Consider the following 20,089-nt stretch of genomic DNA (forward strand, 5'->3'; position numbering starts at 1 on the left):
ACAGACAGGGGGCTCGTGGGGCTCGAACTCACAAGCCGTGAGATCATGACCTGAGCTGAAGTTCTGAGCTGAACCAACTGAGCCACCCAGGCGCCCCTAAGTAGTACTTTTTCTTATAGTGCAATAGATCTTTTCAGGAGCACGACACTTACAAAAGAGGAGTCCACATTTAATTTAAAATTAAGTCCTGAATCTCCATTTCTCAAAGTTGATTACGTCTTTTCTCGCTTTTTTTTTTAAGTTTATTTATTTTGAGAGAGAGAGAGTGAGTGAGCAGGGAAGGGGCAGAGAGGGAGACAGGGAATCCCAAGCATGCTCCGCGCTGTCAGCACAGAGCCCGACGTCAAAGTTGGTTATGAAATAGAAACTTCCACAAAATATTGGGCAACTTTTACCCTCCACCATGGGGGTTGAAAAGATGTCACTAACCACAAGCCACGTCAGATAACACAATTCCAATTCAGAAGCATCCCATCTACTTCAAAAGTTGGGAGTTATTTTCGAAGACTGTGCCCCAAAAATGAATCAACACGTGCGGTCACAGAAGCAGGTTGACATGTCACTGCATAAATCATGACTTCATTTAGATCAAATGACTTTTTCTACATTAATTTCACTCATTGTTCCAATTCCAAGTTCTCTCATTCTCCTGTGGGAAGCAAAGCCATCACTCTAGATGCATTGGCCCCACTGGCTGAGGAATTACTCCACAGAGGATGCCAATGTAATATAAAAATCCTAAGATGGTTCCATTTTTTTTTTCCATCCAATTTATGGAATCAAAATGAAGCTTTTGGAAATATATTCTGTCCAAAGTGACAAGGAGAACGAAGGCAAAAGAAATGCAGATGAAATTGAGTGGCCTTACAACTTGCAGCCCGTTCATAACTATCTGACACAGGCAGAGAATGACATTCCTCAAGGAACTCACAACGGTCTGAATGCCTTGCTAGAGACAAAAAACAATCTTAGCTTAACAACGGCCAGATCTCCAGGATCCTGTAAGTCTTCTTTAAAAAACATCTGAAAATCCTTTTGGGAACTTCATTTATCTCTATCCTCCCTTCTCCATACGATCAATCACTCTTCACAAGGCCAGCGCAGCTCTTTCTGCCTACGGGTCCTGTCCCTGTGCTTTAATACAACCACCTTTTTGCACCGAAACTGTCTCAAGAATTCCTTGACAGTTCTCTCTCCCTGCCCACGTCTCATCACAAAGTAAAAACCCAACATTACAGGGAATGCTACTCAGCTAAGTTCAGTAAAAAAGTTGAACACAGACTGCATTTCTTTTGCAATGATAATACCCATCTAGAGTGTGATGGGCACAGCAGAGAGGGACTAACGTTCCCACTAAATTAAGAACCCCCCACAGAGCAGAAACGCACTTGGAATCGGGTGTAATGATTTCATCCAAACAGGCTGTAAATTGGATTAGAAATCATAGTTGCCAAAATTGACAAATATTTTTTTTCATAATTAGAATAACTGAGCTACAAAATTTGTGTGACAAAGGTGATGGTAGGGGAGTACCTGGGGGGCTCAGTCCATTAAGCGACTGACTCCTGATTCCGGCTGAAGTCATGATCTCACGGTGGTGAGATCAAACCCCCTGTAGTCAAGTTGTGCACTGGGTGTGCAGCCTGCTTAAGATTCTCTCTCTCCCTGTCCCTCCCCTGCTCATTCTCTCTCTCTCTCGAGAAAAAAAAAAAAAAAAAGGCAATGGTAGATACAAAACTGTACTCGTACATGGGGGTTTTCTCTGGGCCCCTCAACAAGGGCACTTTGAAAGGGTGAGCCTTGGTACACCACCGTTAAGTGTCCTAGTGACATTTAACGAGTCCTCGGAAATGGTGCATTCTACCCAAATTCGGTTTAAAACTTTTAATCAAAGTATTCGGCCACTGAAGGACCCCCCCCCCCGCAAAAAACCCCAAAACAAAAGTCCTGAAGCTTTGTAGCAAATTACGACTGCAAAATTGCAAACAAGGTCATGAAACGTAGCCCTATAAAGCAACAGAAGAACTTGAAAACACAACGCTCAAAGAATGATTTTTGAAATTCTGTAATCGCACTTTGAAATACCTTTGAACTACCTCCACTTGTTTAAAAACAAAACACCCTCCCCTGCTCATACTCTGTCTCAAAAATAAATAAAAACATTTAAAAAAATTTTTAAAACAAAACAAACAAAAAAACCCTCTGAGTTTAACTGAATAAATGTACATTTTGAATCCACACTACGGGTATCGAAGCGCCACTACGCGGCAGCACCGAACTCCGGTGAAGCCTTCAAAAGAACCCGAGACCCCCTCCCACCCCCGGCGTCTGCGAGCCTTCCAAGCGGAGTGGGCGCCGGGCCCGGCCCCGACTCCAGGCCTCAGTTTCCTTTTTGGACGGTGTCTGGAGTCTCTTCCGCTTCCGACCGCGTGGAAGCCGCACGGCCTCGCTCCCGGCATGCCCCGGGGCAGCCGCGGGGCGAGAGAGAAAACACCGCCCCCAGCAGACGCGCGTGCGCACTCGCCGGCAGCACCGAGTCCCCAACGCGCCCCGCGCCCGCGTCCCCCCGCCCCGCCCGCTTCCTCGCCGCGCAAGCCCGCGCGTTCACGCACTCGCGCACGCGCCCCTCGGCCGGCCGGGCGGCCGGGCCCCGGCTCCGGCTCCCGGAGCTTCAGCCCCCGGCGGCCCGCGGCGAGCCGGCGCCGGGCGGGCGGTGGGCGGGGGCCGCGGGGAGCTCGCGAGGAGGGCGGGGCGGGCGGGCCGAGGCGGGAGGGCCGGGCCCGCGGGCGGCGGCGGAGTGGGACTCGGCGCCGGCGCTGGTGCGGGCGCCATGGAGGCCAACGGGGGGCCGGGGGACCCGCCTGCCGAGCGCGGCGGCCCGGGCCTGACTCCGGAGGAGGGCGCGCGGGCCCGCGCCGAGTTCGCGGCGCTGCACGGCCCGGCGCTGCGCGCGTCCGGGGTCCCCGAGCGGTACTGGGGCCGCCTCCTGCACAAGCTGGAGCACGAGGTGCGGGCTGGGGCGACGCGGGAGGACCCGGGGTGCCGAGCGGAGCCGGGGAAGCGGCAAGGGTGTGGCTGCGGGCGGGGCCCTGGAGGGGAGGCCGGGCCAGGTGCGCCGGTGGGGAGGCAGGGGAGGGGGCCCCGGGGGTCTCCTGCCGACGAGGCTGCTAGGGTGCCTGGGGGAGGAGGGGGGAAGGCGCCGTCCTGCGCCCAGGTAGGCAGGCCCGGGGGCGACGCGCTGGGGGTGTGTCGGCGCTGGGGCGCGGCGGGGACCAGGCGGGAGAGGCGCGAAGAGCACGAACGCCGTGACGACCGACTTAGATGGTGCCTCCTTGGCAGCTTAGGAGGTGCCTAGACTTTGGGGCCCAAGAGTGGCGGCAAGAGCCCAGTGCCTGGGGCCCCGATCCTGCCAGCGCCTGGGGCTCCTGCTCTGTGCCGGGCCCTGTACTGAGTTCTCCACGCTTCCGAGCCCCACACACATCCCCATTGTGCAGTTGAAAAAACTGAGTCACGGGAAGAGGAAGAGCCTCCTGAAGTCTGTCAGACTCGGGAACCTGTGCCTTGCTTTCCGCCACTCCTTCAAGGAGAATAGATGCCCCATGAATTTGTGTGGCTTGAACTATTGGGGCCATAGAACTCTTACATGTTTCATCATTCGATTTGAGGCCCCCCCCCCCCCCCCCCCCCCGCTCACCCTCATTTTGCAAATGAAAGAAAACCGAGGTTGTGGGAGACGGAAAAGGACTCTACAGAAAGGAAGAAAAGGGCTGACATGCTTCCAGATTCTGTGCCCTTTTGTGGGGACAGCTCCCTTCTCACTAGTCTTATCTAGCCTGGGCCTCCGGTGTGGCACCCCACGGGTGCTGGCTGATCAGAGCTGTCCCTGGTTTTTGGTAGTTTGCCCAGGTGCTGAAGCCAGAGCAACAGGCCAGCTAGTGGGGCCTTCTTAGCTGCAATTAGGCTCTTCTTGGGGGGGGGGGCGGGGGGGGGGGTTGCTGCTCCCTGGGGCCAAGACTGACCGAGGGGCACAGGTGATGAAAGGGACCCCCAGATCCAGGAAGAGGTTGTCCCCCAAGCCTAGCTGCTGGACACACCCCCACCCCACCCACCCAGCCAGTTTTTCTGTGGGAAATCGGGGTTCACCAGGTACCCTCCTGCTCCTAACACATAGTTGCTGTAAAACAGACGCAATGTCAGTGGCATTCAGTACATACCTACCTCTCGTAGCAAACAGTGAGTTTCCTTCCCCTGTTTTATTTGCCCTCTCAATTCTACCAGTGTTTCCTGAGCACTTGGTTCAGGTCCCAGGCATGTGCTGGGGACCCCACCAATCTGTTAGGATAAGAAGGTCCTCGTGCTGGGTAAAAGGCACACATGTGGGAGAACCCCCTGGCCCCAGTCCAGCGAGCCTCCATGGGCAGTAAACCCTCATTTAGACAAGTCACTGGTCCAGCTAAGCCAGAGTCTCCATCTGGAAAGCCCGACGGTGGAACAGGGCCCCAGCTCCCACAGTCTCAGTGGGGATTGGGTGGGGAGGCAGGAGATGAGCTTCAGCAGGTGCCACAGCACATGGTGGGCGGTCACCAGAGTGTAGCGTCCCCTCCGCACTGGCACTGGCCGCTGTGGCTCTACCAAGGGGCAAACAGTATTTTTCCATGACCCTCCCTTGCCATTAGGGGTTATGGGCAGAGCTGTGAGTCATCACATCGCCAGACCCAAACCTGCCCCCATTGTCTTCAGTGAAGCCTGCTGCCGCTGGGGGCCAGGTGTGGGGGTGGGCACCTGCCAACAGGGACCGGGCCCCTCCAACTCCCCGCAGGGCCCGTGGCCCTGGTGCCTTACTTCAAGTCAGTTTTGTTGGAAAAGGTGGGGAGTGTTTTAAAATAAGTTGCAACTCCCGCTGCCGGCAGGAACTTCCTGGCTGCAAGACCACACCCCTTCATTACACCCTTAGGGCCTTCTGTAGTTGAACCCAGAAGGGATCATGGTCACCCCACCACCACCAAAGGCAGGCCCTCTATCCCCAGGCCTTATACTGCCCCACTGTGCCCCTCCCTCACATAGGAGTTAGGGTTCTAGATTGAAACCCAGGGTGTGAATTCCAGTCCTTTGAGCAGCTCTGTGCTGGAAGGGAGGTGGCAGCCTTCCCCAGGCTCGGACAGCTTAGGGAGCCTGGCTTGAGGCAGCTCCCCTTGTCTTCCAAGGAGCCTGGCCCTGGCTGGTTCCACAGCCTTCCCTACCCCCAGCTTCTGTGCCCCCCTGCCTGGGGTCCTTTGACCACCACCCCTAGCCACAGCTTCCCCCGCTTTAACCCTCCCCTCCCATCAGGCCCCAGCACCATTTACCTGGGCCTGTCACACGGCCCGACCTTACTCCTCTGTGCCACTCGGCTGCCAGCTCCCTAGGCAAGATCATGAGGGGTCCACGTTCACACCCCAAAGTGCCCACCTGCCCAGCACAGAAAAAGTTGCTTGTGCCTGAATAGGTAGCTGGTTTCTCTCTGCTGGGAATGCAGTTTTTTTCTGTCAGAGTCATGAGAAGTAGGTTTGGGGGGAGAACTGGCCTTCGTGGAGTCCCTGCTCTGTGCCAGGGACCTACCGTGCACTGTTTTATCGGTTTAACACTCAGCTCTCCTGGAAGGCAGAGGATGCCTTCCTCCCTGGTGAGAGACTGGTCTCCAAAGTGCAGTGATGACAGCAAGTGCTTCTGCGTCATTTGCCGGGCTTAGGCGCTTCTGAGCTTTTCGTGTCTTAATCATTTAATCCTTCCAACAGCCCTCTGAGGCAGGTTCTGATGTTCCCGTTGGAGGGATGGGGAAACTGAGGCACAGTGGTTCAGTGACTTGTCCAAGGCCCCATAGGCTGGCTCCAGAATCTACCCTGAGGCCCCTTGCCAACTCGTGGCCGACACAGTGCGTGACTGTGGCTGCAGGGGGCAGCCTGGCTCCAGAGCACGCAGGAGAGGGCTGACTTCGGCTGCACAGGGCTGGCACTGTCCGTTGCAGGGAAACTTAAGGACCCGGGCCCTTATCTTCCAACCACAGGCCAAGGCCCCGCTTTGTGCAGACCCAGACTGCCTCTTGTCTGGGCAGGCGTGGTGGCTGTGGGAGGCTCCAGGGCACCTGTTTCCAGCTGAGGATTGCCTCAGCTGCCTTGGTATAGGATTGGCTCTTCTGGTGGAATTGGGGTGGGACCCCCTGCCACCAAGACCCCACCTCTTACGTTCACTTCTGGCATGACCGGGGCCACCCGCTGCCTTTCAGGACTCCTCTCCTTGTGCAGTAAAGACCAGACTAGATAGGGTTCCGCCCCGTACGTGCGGCCCTACCTCCAAGACCAGGTGTCCCGGGCTGAGGGACTTTGGACAATAGCTGGTGACGGCGGTTAGGTCCCAGTCCTGACTGATTTCTAGGAGCCTCGGTTTCCCCATCTGTAAGATGGGTAGTCGGATAATAAATAGGTGCTGCTTCTCCCAAGGGGTTTAGCTGGTTCTTGAGGCTGGGGGGGTGGGGGGGCAGGATGGTGGGTAGCCCGTCAACACGCCTGCTGTGGCCCCAGGTCTTTGATGCCGGGGAGATGTTCGGGATCATGCAAGTGGAGGAGGTGGAGGAGGAGAGTGAGGGCGAGGCAGCCCGGGAAGTGCGGAGGAAGAAGCCCAACCCCGGCAGCGAGCTCTGCTACAAGGTCATCGTGACCAGCGAGAACGGGCTCCAGGCGGCCAACCCCAACAGGTAGGAGCCTCAGGCCAGACGCCCGTCGTCCATCCCGTGGCCCTCAGGATGGGCTCCTTCCTGGGGGGTCACCAAGGCCAGAAGCGGTAAATTCAGGCACTAGTGTTTTCTGTGTGCCGGGCACTGGCCTCTTCGCCAGCTGGTTCAGAGCGTGTGTGTGGGTGCAAGGCAGCCTTACCTGTGAGCCTGGCCTTCTCTGAAGGCCTGTCTCCGGTCCTATGGGATCTGGGTCTGGGTGGAGCCCAGGAAACATAAACAGGTTCTCCCAGGGCTTTATGCCCGGACTGTGAGCATTGTGGTCTGGTTGGCTTCTCAGGCGGGGGGCACCAGGGCCCAGCGCCACAGGGTAGATGGGGCGGAGCTCAGACCGAACCCAGGACTCCTGCCTCCCAGGGACCAAAAGAAGCTGTCGTCAGCCATGGCGGGCCCGTCCTCCGCACTTTCTTGGAACCTTAAGGAGGAAACTTGCCGGCCTCTCGAGGTCACCGGGCCCCTGTGTCCGTAGGGACAGGGTCTTCTGTGTCCGGGAAGGGTCTGGCTGGCCTCTTCTTCTGCAAAGGTTTTCTGGCCTCCTTCGCCAGCCTGTGAGGGGGCGGGAGAGGCCACACAGGTCATGACAGCAGCCAGGCACCACCACCCACACGCTCTCTCGCTCAGAAACTTGCAGACTCACCTCTCACGTCAAGTTCAGCGCAGCAGCCTCCGCACGCACCTGCTCTGTTCCCGGCCGTGCCGCTCTGGGGCCCCCGCCCAGCAGCCACCGGGCAGGTTCAGGAGGGGATGCGGGCGGAGTCCTGGGCTTGGAGCTCCGGACATTGGTTTCAGCTCCACAGCCCTCCCTGCTCCTGGGCCTTTCTCCCTTTAGAGCCTCGTGAATCTCCTCTGATTGCCGGGTTCCAACCTCATCCTCTCTCCATATGTGCTGTGTCCGCCCCCCCCTGGTGAGCATTTGCCCGGGGCCACCCCCAGGTATCCCACCTTGGAGCTCGGCTGGGTGCCCTGCATCCTACGGTTGTATCCCCTGCGCACAAGGGCAAGGATAAATCTCCATCTCTTGCCGGGTATGCAAACAAAAAGTACCACAAGCACAATGAAATAAACACTGCTGATCTTGCCACCCAGAGGAAACACCAGAGCATTTGCTGTTCCTTTCATCTCCTCGAGGGAGTGGAGGTGAGGGCCGTGTGGCCCGGCAGGCAAACCACACGCCTGTGTGTTCGGAGCGTCCTGGCCCAGCGGGCCCCGTGGCGCGGTAGGGATGCCTGCCTGGCCCTCCAACGCCCTCCCACCGCCGTGTGTGAGGGCCGTGCAGCCACGCCCCTCTGGGCTCTTCCAGGGGGACTGGACCACACGGGGCACAGCTGTCCATATGTGTGGAGACTTGAAGCCTCTCCCACAAAAAGGCCTCGGGCTTTCCCAGGAAGTGCCCTGAAGCCCCCGGCACGCGTGAGTGAGCCCCGAGTGACGGCCTCTGTGCACGGCTGCCTGCCGCTGGCCTTCCGCCGTGGGCAGCTTTTGCCTTTGCTGGGCACCTGCCGTGTGCCGGGCCTGCAGGCAGCGAGGAGTGGGGCATACACCTGTGCAGCAGTTCCAAATCCAGTTGAAGACACTTGTTGTTACAGTGATGAATAGCAATCGGCAGAAACACAAGTACACGGTGTGTGGTCAGCATGTTGTGTGTTTGGTCGCATTTGGTTCTTTTACCAGCCCACTGATGGGAGGCAGGGACCCACTGATGGGAGGCAGGGTCTCCCACTGATGGGAGGCAGGGACCCACGGGTATGAGGCAGGGTCCTACTGATGGGAGGCAAGGTCCAACGGATGGGATGCGGGGACCCCGTTGGCTTTTTCAGAATTGGAAGAGGGAGAGGAACCTCCCCAGGCCACAGCTGCAGGCCTCTCCCTCCTCAGCATCTCCTGCTGGCCCCTTCCGTCCTGCCCTTCTTGCCGCGCCCGTGGGGCAGCCTCACGGCCCCCTTTGGTCTGTGCCTGCAGCATCTTCCTCATCGACCACGCCTGGACGTGCCGCGTGGAGCACGCGCGTCGGCAGCTGCAGCAGGTGCCCGGGCTCCTGCACCGCATGGCCAACCTGATGGGCGTCGAGTTCCACGGCGAGCTGCCCAGCGCGGAGGCTGTGGACCTGGTGCTGGAGGAGATGTGGCGGTTCAACCAGACCTACCAGCTGTCCCACGGGGTGAGCAGGCAGCTGGACCGGGGGGGGGGGGGGGGGGGTGGGCGACGGACAGGGACGGGGGCCTTCACGGCCCTGGGCCGTCAGGGGCAGCCCAGGAGAGCCAGGGCCCGGCCCCAGGAGCCGTCACCCTGGGGTGAGCAGACTCCTCTCCGTGGGGCCCCTCATTCCCTGTGGCTTCATCGTGGGCCTGTTAGTCTGCCTTGGGCCACCCAGCGCTGGGGACCCGTGTATCTGGGGGCCTTTGAGCTCGTGGGACACCAGCCTCTCTCTGACCGTAGACTTGAGTTCCGTGACTTGGCTGTCTGTTTCCTGATGCTTTCAGATTCTGTTGTCCCGTCCCCGTGAAAGCCCTCAGTTGTTCCTCATGACTCCAGAAGAGTCGAGTCCCTGCTGTCATGACCGCCCCTCCCCCCCAGCATCCCCAGACTCACCCTCACACTCCAGCCCCTTGCCACTTTTAGTTTGGGAAGAGACAAAAGTTGTTTCTCGGGGTCTCAGCTTAGATGTCCCCTCCTCCGAGGAGCCTCCCTCGCTCTCTCCCTGCCACACGCACAAAGCCAGACACGTCCATGCAGCCGTGGTCTAACACCTGTCCCACACAAGCGATCGCTGCAGTCAGCCCAGAACGGCCCAGGAGGCCCCCGGTTAAAGGTGCATGTGATAGTCGCTCCAGGCTCTGGGAGCTGGGTGTAGACGGGCCGCCGTTCGGGTGAATGGGCAGCTGGGAGAGAGGATGTGCCACAGAAGGGGGCAGGCAGGCGGACCGGTGGACACAGGAGGCTGTGTGTGCTCCGCCTACAGACGGCCGAGGAGAAGGTGCCCGTGTGGTACATCATGGATGAGTTCGGTTCGCGCATCCAGCACTCGGACACGCCCAGCTTTGCCACCGCGCCCTTCTTCTACATGCCCCAGCAGGTGGCCTACACGCTGCTGTGGCCCCTGAGGGACCTGGACACGGGCGGTAAGTCCGACCCCCGCCCGCCCTGAGGGATGGGCCCCGGCCCTGGCTTCCCGCTGCCTCCTGATGGGCCACATGTCTTGATGCAGAGGAGGTGACCCGAGACTTTGCCTACGGAGAGGCGGACCCTCTGATCCGCAAGTGCAGGCTGCTGCCCTGGGTCCCCGCCGACATGCTGGACGTCAGCTCCTCCACGCCCGAGCCGCCGGACCAGCACTACCAGGTGTGACCGTCCCCCTCCGACCCTGGGCCTCCCTGCTTGGTGGCTTCTGGAATGTTCTTCGGTCACCGAATGTTCTTGAGCGCCAGCTGGCTAGCGCGGGGGCAGCGGAGAGTCTGGGCGTGCCGGAGAGACGGGCTCAGAGCCCAGGCAGTGAGCAGGAGCTGCCAGCCCTGAGCCCAGACCCCAGGGGCCGGCTGCTGGGAACCACGCTCTCAGGCGATCAGAGAGCTGCGGCTGCTGGTCGTCCGTGCTGCTCCTCCTCGTTTTCGGGGACTCCTCGCCGGGACTGGGGGGCATAGCGTGGGCCATGCGGCTTGGTTACAGACCCCCACTCGGTACCGTTTCCTCCTCCCCCGACACCCCCCTCACCGGGAACATGAAGACGCTGGACTCGAACACTGCAAGGCGCGTTTTCTGGCGCACAGTAGGCCCTCAGCAAGCAGTCATCGGCGTCACTGTTACGAGCAACAAAGGTGCTCTGTGGCGGCCTCTTGGGCAAATTAGGGAGTCGGGGTCAGGGAGGCCCAGGGCAGGGGAGGAAAGGGGGAGCCTCTAGGAACATAGCCACTACCAGACCAGGCAGAGCTGGGCAGGGAAGACACCCTGGCCCCTCTCTCCTCCCTCCCCTGCCCTCTGATCTCCCGCCACTGCTTCCCATTGGCTGGTCCCAGTTGGAAACCAGGCCACGAGTGAGCCTGTGGTTAGCACCTATGGGTATGCTTGACTATAATCCTCACGACAGTAGGCCTTAAGGTCCCGTCTCTATCTCCATTTCACTGAGAATGAGGAAACAGGCACAGAGAGGTTGAGTAACTTGCAAACGGTCACACAGCTGGTGGGGGAGCTGGGCTCCAATACCAGGGGCGCCTGATAGCTTGTGGGCAGAGGCTTCCAACCTCGCCCCAGTGTGTGGAAATTTCCCAGCCCACACTGGCACATCAGACGCTCACCGAGCGCCTCAGAGGATCGTGGGAAGGAGTAGACAAGTCAGGAAGAGTGGGGATGGCACGCGCCGCGTGGCAGTGTCGATTCCGTGAGCGCTGTTGCTTGGGAGAGACGAGGCCATGATGATGGAACTATTGGCACCTTTCTGGGGGATTCCGTGTAAGCCAGTGGCGGTCGAACCGTCCCTGCGGAAAACTGCGCGATCACTGTGATTACTCATCTTGAGTTTGAGGCGAGTTTCTGAGCCTCGTAGGATAGTTGCACATAGTAGGTGCTTAGTGAACAAGTGAATGCAAGGGGGGGGAAGGCTTAAGAATTGCTTAGGGATGAAGACTTCCTCCTGGTGGTGAGGTTGTTCAGCGGGCAAGCAAGCAGGTGACATGGCCTTCCGACCTCAGGGCTCAGGAGCTAAGACTGCAGAGTGGAGTTTGCACTCACGAATTAGGGTTTTTTTTTTCCTTGGGATGCCCTCTACTGCCCAGGAAGAGGCGATGGGGCCAAACTCTGGTTGTCTGTCACCCCCTGGTTGCTTTTCCCCATTTGACCATCTAGATCGGCCTGGGCCCTGAGCCCTGAGCCCTGGGGTAACCGGTATTAGTTAGCTGTCACTGGATAAGAAGGGACACGAAGACAGCAGCTTCACACAGCAGACGTTTGTAATCTCACCCCCACTGTCTGTGGAACAGGCGTCGGGGGAGCTTTTGGCTCGGAGCCCTGCCTGCATAGCCAGGCTGTCAGCTGAGGCTCGATGGGGCTGAGGACCTGCCTCCACGACGCTCACCCGCCCAGCCACGTGGGCCCCCTCCGCAGGGCTGCTGAGCGTGGGGGTGTTTTAAACCACCACACTGCTTATGCTTCCAGCGGCACCTCGGGGCTCCGCTGGGGCCGGGCAGCCCCCTCCCAGGACGGGCCTGACATCTTCTCAGCTGCCTGTGATTTGGAGAGAGCCTCGGGAAGATTCTTTTTTTTTTTGACACAAAACGGGCAGTCCAGCACCTGTGGGTCCTTGAGGCCCAGAATCCCGGGGCAGGGTGGTCAGAGGGCTCTGGCTCTGGCTGGGGTCTGAGTGTGCCCCCTGAGATCTCAAACCCTGATGTGCCAGGGTGGGGGCCGGGGGGGCGTGCTCACGTGCTCCCTTTCTCGAGGGTCTGTTTCCACCTTCGGTGCTTTCCTTCCAGGCCATTTTGGAGGAAAACAAGGAGAAGCTCCCACTCGCCATCAGTCCGGTGGCATATCCCCGTGACCACGTCTTCAGGTGCGCAGCTCCCTTCTCGGCTCGTGATGAGACTTCCCTCGCTTCCCCAAGCTCCCACAACCCCTAGGACAGCGCCTGGCACAGGGAGGCGCTCAGGAAGCCTGCCGTCTCTTGGCGACGTGGCAGTGACAGACGTGTTAGGCACAGAGTCTGAGGATCACAGAGGGAGCGCCGTGAAAAGTGAGGGGGTGTCCTGGGGTGAAGTCATAGCCAGGCCTGCGTGCAGCGGCCCCTCCGGAAGGCAGGAAGCCTGTGCGGACAGTGAAGGCACAGGGCGCCCAGGAGGGTCTGCAGGGGTGGGCCGGCGGGTTATGCGAGGCCGGCAGGTGCAGGCTGGACCCCAGGGGGGAAGCAGGTACTCCATGTACAGGTGAGGGTGTAAAAGTCAGTGCCGACCCCCCCCCCCACCCGGTGTAGGGCAGGCTCAGAGGCAGGGCCCAGCCCTCGGTCTACGCAAACCTGGTCCAGCCACAGACTGACTGCCTTCTGTCTCTGCCGTACCCCGCAACCGGGCTCCCAGGCTCTGTCCTCACCTCTGCCCGGGGCCAGCGAGGGCCAGGCAGGTAGCAGTGAGCACTGGTGTGGAGCACGGGGCTACATCCAGGACACTTGTCTGGGCCACACGCTCACCTGTAGGCACCAGGGCACCAGCTGCCTTCTCTGAGGGCAGGGTTCTTCGTGTGTCCATCCTTCCTGCTTCCACGTGGGAGGAAAGCCTGCATTTGTTAAACACTCGGGTTAGCCCGTTTCCTCCCAGTGACGAGTGTGAGCTAGGCCATGATCCCTTCTTACGGGGGGACCTGGGGTCACACAGGTAGGTGTGTGGTTGCCCCACCCTCGGCAGGCAAGCAGAGGGTCTGGAGTCTGACCCTGGCTGTCCGCCCTCAGGGCCTGCGCTGGGACCGCAGGGTCGAATTTACACCCAGCCGCGTCCTCCTTAACATCAGCCCCGGGCGGGGCGCCCCCAAGTGGCAGGGGTGTGGCGAGCATAGGCGGGGGCCCGGCTCAGCCCGACTTCTCCCTGTAGGGTCTACACGGACGTCCAGCAGGTGCTCGGCCACCTCACCCACCCACGCTTCACCTTTACCCAGAGCGAGGCGGACGCGGACATTCTCTACAACTTTTCCCACTTCAAGGACTACAGGTGAGCCCCCCGCTGCCCCCCGCCAGCCAGGCCATGTCCCCTCGCCACCCCGAGCTGCCCGCGTTTCCCTCGGCCCTCCAGGAGGCTCAGCCAGGAGAGGCCCAACGTGCTGCTGAACCAGTTCCCCTGCGAGAACCTGCTGACCGTGAAGGATTGCCTGGCCTCCATCGCGCGCCGGGCAGGGGGCCCCGAGGGCCCAGCTTGGCTGCCCCGTACCTTCAACCTGCGCACCGAGCTGCCCCAGTTCGTCAGCTACTTCCAGCAGCGGGAGAGGCGGTAAGAGCCCCCGCCAGGCGGAGACTCCTACATGCGCCCCATCCCTACAGCCCTCACCCCACCTGTACCTGTCCTGACCGGCCCCCCGGCCCGCGCCTCGGCCTCGCGCTGACCGTGGCCTCGGTGCCGCAGCCGGCCGTGACTGCCGGGGGAGTTCTCCACGCCCCTGCCGAGCGAGCTCCTCCTTGCTCCCTGAGGTCCGGCCCCTAACGCCCCCTCTGTGACACCTGCCACTGCTCCCTGCGGGAGGTTGGGCGCCCCTTTCCTAGGGCTGCCACGGTCCTGGGGAGACGTTGCCTGGGAAGGTGGGCCCGGGGAGCAGCCCAGCCGACCCCATATGCTCTCAGGGGCCAGGACAACCACTGGATCTGCAAGCCCTGGAACCTGGCCCGCAGCCTCGACACCCACATCACCAGGAGCCTCCACAGCGTCATCCGGCACCGCGAGAGCACCCCCAAGGTGGGCCTTGGCGCTCCGGGGGCAAGGGGCCCTCAGTGCACCGGCTGGCCACCGAGTCAGTGGGGCAAAGGGGACTCGGGTGTCAGGGCCTGTGTGTGGGCAGGTCCTGGTGTTGGGTCACTCGGCTCACGGGTGTCTCTGAAGCCCACACTCCGTTCCTTCCACCAGCCTGGCCGCCAGGGAAGGGCTGTGTGACTGTCCGGGTGACATGGGGGAGCCCTTGCTCGGAGCTGCCCCTGGTGTGTCTGACCTCAGAGTCCCCACGTGCTGCACCAGGAGTGACCGCCGAGCAGGGGGCAGGTGGCCAGGCCAGGGAGCCCCTCGGGGCCCCAGACAAGGCTGCTGCAGGGACACACGGCACAGGGGCAGCGTCGGGGGCTTCGTGAGATGTAGTGCATCTGGGCGGAAGCCAAGGAAAGCGCGCCACGGGGATGATTGTCGCAGGGATTCCAGACAGCGGACGGGAAGTCGGCAGGATTATGGCTGAGGATTTGTATTCAGTTTTCAAAACCCAAAAAGTGGTGGGATCCTTTCCCTCGGTTAAAGTGAAGGTTAAGATACAGAACTTGCCACAGCCCGGACAGGGTGTGCAAAGGCCGAGGAAGAAGCCAGGTGCAGGGTGCGCACGCCTCCGTGGACCCCAGGACGGGAAGCGGCCCGCTCCGGGGACCGGGGCAGGAGCGCACCTGCGTCCCCAGGAAATGTGACGGCCCGCACGAGCCGCAGCCAGTGAGGACGGACGCGGATGGGGCGAGGCTGGGGTGCCTCCGGGCACTGGGTCCTGGCCCAGGGGAGGTGAGAATCCGCCCGCGACCCTGCGTCTGTGCCCTCCAGGTCGTGTCCAAATACATTGAAAGTCCAGTCTTATTCCTGCGAGAAGACGTGGGGAAGGTCAAGTTTGATGTCCGCTACGTCGTGCTGCTGCGCTCGGTGAAGCCCCTGACGCTGTTCGTGTACGACGTATTCTGGCTGCGGTTCTCCAACCGGTAACTGGGAGACTGGCTGGGGGGTGGGCAGCGGGGCCCCTCGTTTCCTCGGGGGTCAGAAGGCCTGCCCTGGGCTGCTCCCCCACCGCGCACCCGGCACGTGGCCCGCTGAGCTGGTAAATGGCGGGGGCTCTTGCCCTGCCTGCCTCAGCCATCGCTGGGGACGGTCCTTGCGGAACAGGCACCGACCCCAGAGTCTCGCAATGACGTGTCCGGGCCGTCGGGGCGTCCTCACGGTTGGCTCATCGCTCGCTCTGACCCAAGCTCTGTGGGGCCGCCCCCTCGCGCCGATGGGGGGACAGGTGTCCGGCGGGCTCGCTCAGGGCAGTGTCCCTGCTCGGCCGCGGCCACGCTCAGGACCCTCCCGTGTCTGCGTGCTCCTCCCGCAGGCCCTTCGCGCTCGATGACCTGGACGACTACGAGAAACATTTCACTGTCATGAACTACGACCCGGAGGTGGTGCTGAAGCAGGTAGAGACCAGGGCGGCGGGGCTTGTCCTCTGGGCAGGCTGTGTGGACGGTCAGAGGAGCGGACTCGGGGTACCTGTGTTAATCTCAGAACAGCACCCCTGCAGCTCTGTCTGAGGTGCCCGCGGCCTCCCCGGGCCCTGCGGCAGGTGGCCTGCAGGTCTCCCCTGGAAGCATCTGCTCGGCACAAGGGCGGGTGGGGGTGGGGAGGCACGGGGTGCATGACACGTGCCGCCACCCTCACCCCCAAGGCCGGCTGCTGCTGTTGCTGGCCTGTGACCCTGCCTGGATCCTCCGTGCCCTGTGCTATCTGGGCACCGTGAGCAAGGGGACATCAGGGCAAGGCTCCCTTCAAGGTGAGGGCATCACACCCCAGCCGGCCAGCAGTGCACCTGGCTAGGTGGGCGTGGCCTGGGCGGAGGCAGAGGCCGGCTCTGGGTGGAGGAAGGAGGGGAGGAGAGAGAGGCTGCCTCCTCCCGGAGGCCCTCCCTGTTCCCTGACCTGCTGTTTGAGGCAGGCAGGAAGTAGGGCACGGGCACTCACGCACCCTTGCTCGGCCCGAGGCCTGCAGGTGGCCTTCCCTGCCCTGCCTCCCACAAGGAGCCACTCCTCTGAAAGGGGTGATTATCCTTCCCGGGCACATTCTTTTCAGCGTGCGTACCTCCCGAAATCATTCAAAGGACTGTTTTGCACGTCCTATACGAGTCTGTGTGTAAATGCCATGGAGCAAATCCTTCTGTGGCTTTTGTTGTTGTTGAGCATCGTGTGTGTAGATCCATCATTATCGCTGAATGCGGCCGGGGGTGTTCTTATCCCCAGGATGGGCTCGTCACTCACCTGCTAATAGACACTTGGGGCACGTGCGGTGTTCACTAGTCACGAACGTGCTGCATTGACCACTCCCGGAGACGCCTCGCCATGACTGTGTGACTGGAGTGGCCTTGCCCACATGCACGCCCAGCGGTTGCTTCTGGTCCCGGGCTGTGTTGGTGGCCGGCGCCCGGGACCCTGAGCCCTCATGGGACCCTAGGACACGGTTGGAAGTTGTCTCTGAGACAACCGAGGGCCGCCCTGTATACTGTGTGATGCCCCAAGGGTCCTGTTTCCCCTGAAGCTCCTGTGTGCGGGGACACATGTCCAACAGGATGTGAATGAGCCCACCGTGGCTCGTCCTTTGCAGGAAGAAGCCTGAGCTTACTGCCAGCTCATGCAGGTGTGTTTGGGGTGAAGCCTTGGCCTGGGGAGATCTTGCCGTCCCCAGGCACTTTGAGCTGGTGCTGAGCGGTGAGCTCCGGCCTGGGCCCTGCAGATGCGGGTACAGGCTCTGCCCCCCGTGCATGGAGACCGGCGTGGTGCTGTGTCCCCCCGGGCCTTGCAGTCTGCTGACCCCTCAGCATTAAGCATCTCACTTGAGCCTCACGAGAGCCCTGCAAATAAGTGCCGGGCAGGGAGCATCCTCCCATTTTACAGACGGTGACACTGAGGCTCGGACAAGTAAATCTGCTTGTCCTGAGTCTATAGTAAGATCCAGAGCTCAGACTGCCTCCTGCCTCCCATTTGTGCCCAGAGGTGGGGGTGCTGGATAGGTGGCTGGCACCGACACGTGGTCCCGGCGAGTGTCAGAGGCCCCAAATTAAGGTGGGACAGGCCTCCCCGCTCCCGGCCCGGAGGAGGCCCTGGGCAGAGCGTGACGGTCCCTGTGTCTGTCACAGGTGCACTATGATGAGTTCATCCCTGAGTTTGAGAAGCAATACCCAGAATTCCCTTGGAAGAGCGTCCAGGTGAGTCCTGAGCAAAGCCGCAGAGGCTGGGGCTTGCCCTCACTGGCCGGCATCGGGCAGGTAGGGGTCTTTGCTCCTCCCACCGAGACTAGGGAAGGAGATGGTGTGAGCTGCAACCCTCCTCCCACTCTAGACCTTGTGGGGTGCTCTGGAGGGGATTCGGGGCACTACGGGGACAGCCCGATGGCAATAGGCCCTACGTGCCCCAGAAATTGCAAACCTGAGGGGACAGCAGGGACACGGCTGGAGACACAGGCTGGCCTCCGTCTCTTAGAGAAGCTGCTTCTGGTGCTCCTCTGTCTGCTTCGGTGCAGAGGGCAGCAGGGGGCTCTGAGGCAGGAGACCGGCTGCTTTGCGGTAGTCGGACCCACGAGTGAGGGGCCGGTGTCCTAGGGGGCGGCCAGTGTGGAGATGCGAAGGCTGCAGGAGGAGGGGTCTTGGGCTATTTGGGGCCGCAGCCCATGTGGAGGCAGGGAGCCCGTGTCAAAATCAGCTCTGGGGGCTGGTCCCGGCCACAGAGCCACGCAGCCCCCCAGCCCTACCTCCCCCGTCCCCAGGGTGAGATCTTCCAGGCCTTCACGGAGCTGTTCCAAGCGGCATGTGCCAAGCCACCGCCCCTGGGCCTCTGCGACTATGCCTCATCCCGGGCTGTGTATGCCATCGACCTCATGCTCAAGTGGGACGACCGTCCAGATGGTGAGGCCCCCCCCCACCCCGCCCTGTAATCCAAACCACGCCCTCTCCACTTAGCCAAAGCCGATCATCCAGCCCTCCCCCTGCCGGCGCCCCCAGGGGACAGAGAGGGCGTCCCCGCTTCCCTGCCCCTGTCGGTCAGGGCCCCTCGGGTTGTACTCTGCCTCACGTTCGCCGGGAGGTCTGGTCTGGGGGGTGCACCACCAAGGGGTGGCGGTCCCCAGGGCAGAGCGCAGGCAGGAAGGGCGGTGGGCTGTGGTGTCGGGGGGAAGCTCGAAAGGAAAGGGCCCTTGTGCCCCGAGGCCCCAGCGGCCAGGGCCCAGCCCACCCTCCCGGGAGTGAGGTGCCCTTGCTCTTGCGCCGTCAGGGAGGCGGGTGATGCAGCCACAGATCCTGGAGGTGAACTTCAACCCGGACTGCGAGCGAGCCTGCAGGTACCACCCGACCTTCTTCAACGACGTCTTCAGCACCCTGTACCTGGACGAGCCCAGCAACTGCCACGTCAGCCGCCTGGTCTAGGTGCCCGCGGGTCCTGCTGAGGCTGGGTCCTCCAGCCTCAGCTCCCCGAGCCGCTTCTGCAGAGTCCTCCTCCCCGTCCTCCCTCGGACAAGCCTCGCCTTCGAGCTTTGGCCCCAGCACCGCCTCTGGGGGCTCAGGGTCCTCCTCTGCCTCCTGACTCAGGAGCAGGGCCGGTCGCCGTGTCCCCTGGGGCTGAGTGCCAGGCCCCCGTGCACAGTCCCCTCACCGCCATCTCTGCTCAGCCAAAGGCTTTTCCAAAGAGTTTGGTTCCCGGGCTGCCGTGTTTCCAGGGCGTTGGCGGAAGACGGGTTCCGGGGAGCGTGACGAGGCGTCCCCACAAACAGGCTTCCCCGGAAGCACCTGTGGAGCCCAAACATGAACGGGGCCAGGCTGGCTCCTTCTCCAGATGCTGCTTGTGCGTCGTGGCTCCCCCAGGGCAGGGCGTCGGGGTCCCCCGCTGCACCCCTGTGTCCCCAAAACCCCTGGGAACCTGCCAGCCTTCTTGTTCCCCAACCTCGACCAAAACCTTTACCGGCAAGCTTCTCGTGCCCGCTGCCTGTGATCGCTCTTGCCTTTCCATTTGGCAAAAGCAGGCCGTCCTTCCCACCTCCGTGGCCCCCTCAGACCTCGCCACCCGCCGGGCACAGCAGCGCTCTCCCCCTCGTCCAACGTCGGCTGGGACTCCCTGACGAGGGGCCTCGGGGACAAGTGTGGGCAGCAGGGCACCAGGCAGTGGAGAGCCGACAAAGATGATTCCAGGGAGAACTTCGCATCATAGTTAGATGTCGTCTTCCACCAGAGTCTAGAGTCAAAATGTTGGGGTTTTGTTAGTTTTTCGCTTACGGGAGTAAATCGAAATTTCTTATCCTTTCCATGCTTTTGTTTCCGAAACCTGGAGTCAGATGCCAGCCTGTGTGTAGCCGCAGCACGCCCAGGCCCCGCTGACAGGGCAGGGGGGCCAGTCCGCCTCCCGGGGAGCGGGGAGCTGCTTTCATTTTGAAGCCAAGAGTGATCCTCGTGGCAAAAGTGGACTTGACTGTGCCTCCATCTCTGTGTCTCCTTGGCTGTGTCTGTCGGCCTCTGTCACCCAGGACCTCAGCCTGTCGGCCGGGGGGACGCCCCTTCCCTCCAGCCACGCACAGGTGTCGAGAGCTGGGCACCTCGTCTCGGGTCGTCGCCCTGGAGGGCCGCTGGCGTCCCGTCCTCTCCTTGACTCGATTCGTATCACAATAAAGTATGCCTTCTCTACTCTGGCCTCGCTTTCTCTTGGGAGGCCCTGGAACCACAGGCCTGGCGCAGCGTGTCAGCCGTTTGCCTGTTGGGCTGTGGAAGAAAACCAAAATACCAAGACTGGCGCTTTGAAAAATGGGAGAGACGGGATCGCGGTGAGGCTTCCAGGTTCCCCGTCCCGGTCCGTCTGGGCTGCTGTGACCAGATATCCCCACTGGGGGGCTTAAC

The 20,089-nt window shown here is 61.1% G+C and overlaps 1 protein-coding gene across 1 annotated transcript; it reads left to right on the forward strand.

Moving 5' to 3' along the window:
- The first annotated feature begins 2,746 nt into the window (after positions 1-2,746).
- Positions 2,747-19,879, forward strand: TTLL12 (tubulin tyrosine ligase like 12). Its single transcript, XM_058741096.1, has 14 exons — positions 2,747-3,007; positions 6,558-6,730; positions 8,726-8,924; positions 9,726-9,885; positions 9,972-10,105; positions 12,229-12,305; positions 13,333-13,449; positions 13,531-13,725; positions 14,073-14,184; positions 15,019-15,170; positions 15,560-15,641; positions 17,351-17,419; positions 17,977-18,115; positions 18,480-19,879. The coding sequence occupies exons 1-14, from the start codon at positions 2,831-2,833 to the stop codon at positions 18,629-18,631; spliced, it is 1,938 nt and encodes a 645-aa protein (XP_058597079.1). The 5' UTR covers positions 2,747-2,830; the 3' UTR covers positions 18,632-19,879.
- Positions 19,880-20,089: the final 210 nt, after the last annotated feature.

The sequence above is a fragment of the Neofelis nebulosa genome, chromosome 8 (assembly GCF_028018385.1).
Source record: "Neofelis nebulosa isolate mNeoNeb1 chromosome 8, mNeoNeb1.pri, whole genome shotgun sequence".
In the NCBI taxonomy this organism is placed as follows: Eukaryota; Metazoa; Chordata; class Mammalia; order Carnivora; family Felidae; genus Neofelis; species Neofelis nebulosa.